A 7,922-nucleotide genomic window follows, 5' to 3' on the forward strand; every position below is an offset into this window, starting at 1 on the left:
AAAGGAACAACAGGAAGCTAATACAGCGTTCCAATCAATCTCGGCTGTCCCAGAAGAGACATCGAGGTCGATCTTGGTTTTTGTTCAGATAGCTTCGCGAACTGTTATCTTTGCATGTGTGGCCTGATACATGGCACTGTGTGGAATTCCACGGGTGCCAGGGCTCTTGTATACATTTCAGGAAATCTCCACAATCTCCTGTCACATCCCCCTCCCCCCTCCACTACCACCCTCAATTTGGATTGTCTGCTAACGTCAACCACGTTCTGTTCGTCTCGCCCAGCTAGAACAGAAGGTGTTGTTGAGCGACAGTTGACTCAGGCGTCGTTTCCGTGAGGCGGTTAATGGGGAAGATGGCTTGATACGTGAACGTATGTATATAGACGTGAACCGGGCCATGTGTGTGTCGCTTGGCAAATCTTTAGGATGTTTACCGGGCCCGTTTTGTCTCCATCGTGTTTTAGCAAGCTGACACAACGCTGCATTCGCGAGGGGAGGATTTCTAACGGTGTTGAGGAAACTTGAAGGCGTTACCTTGTATTCCACCTCCATTGGTCAAATCCGAGAGAGTATGAATTAAGCTTTTAAACTGTCACAACCACCGCAATGGCGCACGCATCGATCCCAGGCAGGTGATCGCTGATCCTCAACATTGCTGCACCATCACTATGGCCAAGCTAAAACTCGGCGTTAAGACGGTGTATTTCCCCTTTCTGGTTGTCTGTGGAATTCTCATCGGAACTCTTGTGCTCTCAGGAATGCAGAATGGTGTCATGCGAGGTAAGCTTCAGACTTTACGTGTACAGTGTATAGAAAATCCAGCAATTTCGTCGGCCAATTCATTATATAATAAAGGTTATTACAATAAGTCGTTTTATATGTTATATATCTTTGGTTTCAAATTATCAATTTTAATTCTACAAAATATTGGCCAACGAATTTCCTCACGTACAGGTCTATTTGATTATGCTAAACATCTGACATCATCTAGCTGCAAGTCTCAAACGGATGTATAAGACTAAAAGCTAACGCGATTATGCATCCATGTTTACGGAGTCTGTGATCTCCCTCTTTACTTGTTGACGTCAGGTCGAGATGTTGATGTGAATCCCCCTCTCCCCCTCCATTGCCTTCCACTCTCCTCGACCTCACCATGTCCAAGTTCATCATCTTTAGCCATGTTCCGATTACTGCTGCCCTACTGTGGCGCGTTTTGCGGGTCTGTCCCTAACACAGCTTGTTTGTCGTTCAAAAAGCCTTGTTTATCCGCAATCCCTAGTTTGTTTGCCCGCTCTCCACAACACCTGTCGCTCTGTGTGCATTTCGCGTGGAAACTGTTAAAACATTTGACATTATCTATCTTCTTATGGATGTCTTAAGTGGAATGGCAAAAAGTCAAAAGATGATAATCTGCCTTTTAGAATTGATGATTCCTCGGGATTTCAATAATGTGATTCCGATTAAGAGAGGTTATGAATGACAAGCATAAAAACATTCCCTCTGATTTCCGGTTGACATGGAAGAGCTTTCCTGGACTACAGAGACGTGCCTTCAGCTTCAAAAGCTTTAAGGGATAATTCGTATCCTATACAGAGATTATCTTCAATTTGTTCAGTTGTGTGCGCGAATCTTTGTCATGTCAAAATTAAGGCGCTATATGCTAAACTCTACTGATTCTGAGGACTGAGAATTCAAAGAGAGCACTGGCTGTGGCCAATCTCTTGCTAAACAAAACTTGGCAGTCCCCGCCCCCCCCCCCCCAAAAAAAAAATATGATGAAAAACGAACCAGCAAAAAAATGTTTATAATTGGAAAATCCAGCAGCATGTCCAAGTTTTAAGAAAGCAGCCCATGCATGCACTGAGACATTACACTGGGATGTCTAATTAGACGAAGTAAATATTCATTTAAAAAGCATTTTACTTCTATGACTTCACTGAGAGTTATACAGCGACAAATAACGCAGCAGAAGACTATAGTTAGGACGTACAGCATAAAGAGAAAAACCAGAGTAGCGACGACAGTGTGGAAAGCTGGCAAATGATCACACGTAATCAGTAAAATAGGGCCTATTGCCAAACAACCTCAGTTAGGGACTACAGTCCCCGTTCGTCGTCGTGCATGTTCATGACAAATCTGCCGACGTATTCCTCAGACATGTATGCCAATCGTAGCTGCATTCTAACATGATGCCATACTGGAAAAGAGTGAGTGACTGCTTGGGGTTTAACGTCGTACTTAACAATTTTTCCGACATATGACGACGAATGAATCCTTAGAGTGCATGTAATGTACCTCCTTGTTGCAAGACCGATTTCCATCGCTCTTTTATCTAGTTCTGCTTCACTGAGGCGACTTACCGAAGGCAAGTAAGCTGCCCCGCCCCATTATACTGATACGGGTCAACCAGTCGTTGTACTATCCCCTTCATGTTAAAGTCTTAGGTGTGACTCGACCCAGGATTGATCCTGGACGTACCGCTCCTGAAGCGGACGTATTGGTCAAGAGGTAACGGCCTAAATCAAACAAGGCCCTATGGAAGTGACACCCATAGTAATGTATCACACTGAGGACTGCAGGGTGGATAGTTAAACCAGAGCAGCGACGACAATGTGGTTGGCAGATCGTCATACGTAACTAGTGGAATATGGCTTCTTGTCAACTTCTAGACGTCACTTATATGGAAGTAGTGAACATACTGTATTGTCATCCCATCTAATAAACAACCACATACGATCATTGCAAGTCCACCCTCAGCACCCTGGTTTTCTGTAGACATACAATATAAAAGACCACAGCATAGGTAGTACAACCAGAGAAACGAATACATGCTTCACATGAATATTACTCTTCTTACCCCATATAAAGTCAAACGTTTACTTTAACGATTCATTTGTGTCAAAATTAGGACTCTGGATTTCTTGCTGGTAGGCAGGACTTCTCTCAACCAAAATGACCTGATTTGCAAACACCAACAGTTTTAACTACACCCACAGGTATACATGCACACACTGTAATTCGGATTATATCAGGTGTACTGTCGTTACGCGCATACGTGTGTATGTATATAACTGCATGGACCAAGTGGTGTGTATCACCTCATCTCTGGCAGACTATTCTTACATCGTGTGCCACTATTTAATCACGTACAGAATAAAACCTTGTAAAGAGTGCAGAAGTCAACGGTTGTAATGTAAAGAGCGCAGAGGGTCAACGAGAGGTCAACGGTTGTAATGTAAAGAGCGCAGAGGTCAACGGTTCTAATGACGAACGCCCATTTTTGAGGTTCTTCTGATGTGCCCTTTCTTTTGTGACCAACGGAATCTTCCGCTATCCCATTAACCATGTACTGCATTGGGTCCAGCCAAAGGGTAAAAAGGACTATGCTACTAACGGGCTTCCATACATTGAAATGCACACGGTATGAGGTTGTCTGTGTCAGTCAGATCAGCAATAACAGTGGAAACTCTCAAAACGTGTCTGAGATGACAACAGGCACTCGCCGGTAAAACAATATGGCGGCTTACACAATTAACCACAGTCTCGGAGCATCATGGGTATCATAGTTTTAAAACCATTTCAGTGTAACAACACAACGAAGGAATAGGGCGCAACATCAGTTAGCTATTGCTTATAAAAAGTAAATAATAGCTATAGACTATACTCAGAAAAATCTACACATTCCGAAAAAGTAGAAACTCTAGGTACGAGGTGTAACCATGGAGATCACTCGGAGCGTCTGTAACGTGCTTCATCCCACGGAAGCCTGTATCTGACATAATCGTACTATACGCCTATTACAACCTCAACTGACTTCATTTGACAAGAGACCGTATTTCACTGCTAACATATGACCATTTGCCTACTACCACACGTTTACTCTCTACGCTGTCTTTTACTGTGTACTATAGTTTACTATATGAGACGGCAGCACACCAGAGTTAATATGGCCAACATAACTTACAGAAACCATCACTGGGTTACCAGTAACGGTTAGTCATTGTTGACTGAGGTCACAGGTTCGAATCCAGCTCTTGTTAAATCTAGTGCGGCTTGCATTACTTCAAGAACTTTGTCTATTACATATAGATAGGCACGATGATTTTCTCTTGCATGAATTTCCATTGTTCCCTTAACCCATCAACCTCTCCGCCAAGATATAAGTGCAACCCTCCCCCCCCCCCCCCCACCCAAGTGCGGCGTAAAACTCAAATACAGAAAATTATACATAAATAAAACCAATAATTACTCTTTGATTTTTTGTGTTTCAGATGTCTGCAGTGCTGAAGGAAAGCCCCGTGAGAATATTGTACGTACTCCCAAAACTATTTCCCAATTATAGTTTACAATGATTCTAAGTGTATGTTTTAGTTATCATAATCCAAAATATCTCAAATCACATACCCCTTGACGTTTTTTTGGATACTGGTTGTATTTAAGAAGATAATAATTATAATACTAACTCACAAACTTAAGCTCCCGTCTGCAGAATGCTATATGACTGAAAAGTGGTTAGGTACGACGTTAAATCCCAAGCATTCCTTCATCCGTTCATTCATTCATATAGGATATGTAATGAGTGACCTAAAGATATCAGATTTTTTAAACGAGAGTTGTAGTTTTCATTTGTTTCGAGCCGGCAAGGAACAAATGAAAACTACTACTTGAGTTTAATAAATTTAATATCGAGGGTCACGAATTGCATATCCTATTTATCCCATAAATGCTTTATTGTAAATTTATAGCAGAAAAAAATCATTACGATTTCAAATGTTCGGAAATTGCGCCGACGTCTAATCGCGTAGTGATTTCACATGTATAGGTCAAGTGAAGCTTCATCAGTAAGTGACAAGTACATGGCGGAGTATAATATAGTACAGACAAAATTTATTACATATCGGCTTTTTTTTATACCATAGACATGTCACAAGTTTGCTTTATACAATATATCGTTCATTACGTTAATATTTCTATAAGAATATTACATTTTACTGCAGAAAGAATTACTGTCTAAAAATATACAAATTTCACGTGCGTTGAGTACACGCGGTGCAACTTTCAAAAAAGAACTGACAGTTTAAATTAACCAAGGTTGAACAAGCGAAACAATTTACATAATTGCAACGGCTAATTGGAATTAAGGCATCATCTAATGTTTTTGTAAAGATTTGGATGACGATTCGATCGATTTCATCTGAATAATGTTAAAATTAACGAAGCACAAAATTTTAGGCCTATTGAATCATGTTAAGAAAAATAATGTCCTACCCGATGTTTCCGTTCTGGGGATTTACTTAACCTTCATGGCGATATCTCTATGTCTTAGTCAATACCGAGAATTTCCGCATTGATTCGATTATCTTTTGTCACATTAATGACTCTTTTTTGTTAATTTTTACGATATCTCCTGGTCGAAAGTCGGCTATGTTTACATTTGCTGACGACAAGAAAAAGTTCACTCATTCCAAGCAGCCAAACATAAATGTCATACATCGCAATGTAGCTATTTTAATCAACAAGGCCAAATTTACACCGTCATCACTATCAGCTTAAACATCCATGCGCGTCATATTCTGAACCGTTATGACTGCACGTAAGGTCTGAGCTTAAGTTTGCTTGCGCGGCTGACTGCAAATTCATTTCACTTTCAACATTATTTCGGTTATATCGAGGTTGTGTCCCCTGGTAGCAAACCGTTCCTAATGACGGCTGCCGCCCACCCCCACCCCACCCCACCCCCTCCCAACATCCCAGCTCAGCCCTTTGATCTATTTCAAAATTACAATGCCTCAGACAGGAAAAGCTTTTCAAGATGATGACAAGTGTATTCTTGTGAAGTAAGTGCATAGAAATAAGGTTCATAAATTATAAATATAACATTATTCTTGCTAGAGCTATTAATATAAAATGTGATTGTGTCGAGGTTTATGTTATATATTGGCTACACTACTAAATTCAATGAGGCTCAAAAAAATTTAAAAATTCTTCCATTAAGGAGGACGGATTGCATTTCCGACGGGCTAAGAGTCTGCCGATTATGGGTCAATCCGTTATCAGGAAATGATGAATTCGTTATTGGGAAAAAAAACGTTAAATCGATGAAGATGCAATCCATCATCTCTCAAGGAACGGATTTAATGGTGGGCTTATTGACGGTGCAAAAAGTACAATAATTAATAAATAAATAAGTAACGCATGAAGCTACAAGTCAAAGCCTTCATACTGTGTACCAATTCAATGTAGAGAGTTGCATAATGTTGAAAGTGAAGTTGGACACAAACAAGTAAAGAGATTAAATCCTAACTGAATTCTATTTTGTAGATCCTCATACAACAAACGAGCAGCGAAACACCTACAGCAGCTTTCAACAGGGAGATTGAGGACAGGAAGCAGCACGTAAATCAGCTATGCGTCGCACACGAGAACGTCTCGTATTATCGTGACGTCAGAGAGCACCTGCTATATAACGTGGAAAGCAATATCGTGTTCTGCTACGTGCCGAAAGTGGCCAGCACGTTATGGAAGACGGTATTTCACTTGATCGATCGACAAGCTGGACAAGTGGAACTAGGGGACGAAATCGTCCACGCGAAAAAGGGGTACATACACACGGTACGACTTCCATGGTTGGCCCACATCAGGCCGTTCGCAATGGTGTTTAACTTCCTTCACTCCGCCACGCGTGTCATGTTCACAAGGGATCCCTACAGCCGCCTCTTCTCCGCTTATGTCGACAAACTCATGCTGCCAAGCTTCTGGAAACCAGTCGGCATGACAATCGTTAAATCATTACGTCATAATCCAGACGCCACGTCACTGCAGTGCGGACATGACGTCACGTTCGAGGAGTTTCTCCGCCATGTTGTGGACATCACGAGCGAACCGGAACTCATCAAGTACGGCATCGACGACCACTGGATCCCCGTGTCGTGGATCTGTCAGCCCTGTCAGATGAATTACGACTTCATCGGAAAAATTGAGACGTTCACTGAAGACCGGGACACCGTCCTGGCGGAGGTCATGGATCTGACGGACACAGTGCAATATCTTCACTCAAATCAGGTGGGGTCGGAGAACTCGCTTAACCAGGCTATAAATACGTCCTGGTTCGCCGTGGTCAACTTCAAAAAGTGCGTCTCCAAAGTCGATATTATGGCCAAACTGTGGCAATCTTTCCAGATTCAGGGATATTTACCCGTATCCTTGCCCCTTCCCTTGGAGATTCTCACTCATTCCGGAACAATTACGGACACTAAGGAAGCTTTTCGGAAGTATGTGTTAGAAACGTATGCCGAGCATGGGCTGTCACGTGAGGAAGCATCTAAACAGCGACGGCTAGCAATGGCCAAGGCTTATCAGTCCATAGACCCCCAGGTTAAAAGGGACATAGTAAAAACTTTTAAACAGGATTTTGAACTATTTAGTTATGACCAACACCCCGTTGACTTATACGAATATAACTTCAAGGAATGGATGCCAAAATAATGATTTTAATTTAATAAATTGTACAAATTGTACATTTTTACTTCTTTCTTGTGTCGCCTTCAGACAGCGTTGTATGATAAGTTAAAGACTCCAAGCTACGTCTACCTCTGACTTCTGCGATCAGACCATTCGACTCTTCAAGGACTTCTAATTTTCGGAGGCGGTCACGTGATTGCCTGGAGACAAAGGCACTTGGTGAAAAAATTTACATATCATTGATAAAGGATGTTTGTAAAGCATCTACGGAGCTCGTATGACGAAGTTCAACCGAATGTCCATAATTCCAGAATTCGATAAATTTTAATAGCACCTAGTTTTTGTGCATCACTGAGAATAACTGGCGATATCTCCAGATTCATCAAAAATCGCCAGTATTCTCATGACTTATCGTATGATCAATACAAGATCTAGAACGATTGCCCACTTTTTTTCGGTTG

General features: G+C 41.6%; 1 protein-coding gene across 1 annotated transcript; it reads left to right on the plus strand.

Moving 5' to 3' along the window:
• The first annotated feature begins 668 nt into the window (after positions 1 to 668).
• Positions 669 to 7,485, plus strand: LOC135477032 (carbohydrate sulfotransferase 11-like). Its single transcript, XM_064757182.1, has 3 exons — positions 669 to 780; positions 4,272 to 4,309; positions 6,322 to 7,485. The coding sequence occupies exons 1-3, from the start codon at positions 669 to 671 to the stop codon at positions 7,483 to 7,485; spliced, it is 1,314 nt and encodes a 437-aa protein (XP_064613252.1).
• Positions 7,486 to 7,922: the final 437 nt, after the last annotated feature.

The sequence above is a fragment of the Liolophura sinensis genome, chromosome 10, assembly GCF_032854445.1.
Source record: "Liolophura sinensis isolate JHLJ2023 chromosome 10, CUHK_Ljap_v2, whole genome shotgun sequence".
Lineage (NCBI taxonomy): Eukaryota > Metazoa > Mollusca > Polyplacophora > Chitonida > Chitonidae > Liolophura > Liolophura sinensis.

What these genes read in the sequence shown, in the direction of transcription:
- LOC135477032 (XM_064757182.1), top strand. Translation starts at nt 669, where the DNA reads ATGGCCAAGCTAAAACTCGGCGTTAAGACGGTGTATTTCCCCTTTCTG. An exon ending in GCAGAATGGTGTCATGCGAG is followed by an intron (nt 781 to 4,271) that starts GTAAGCTTCAGA and finishes TTTGTGTTTCAG; the next exon opens with ATGTCTGCAGTGCTGAAGGA. An exon ending in GAAAGCCCCGTGAGAATATT is followed by an intron (nt 4,310 to 6,321) that starts GTACGTACTCCC and finishes TCTATTTTGTAG; the next exon opens with ATCCTCATACAACAAACGAG.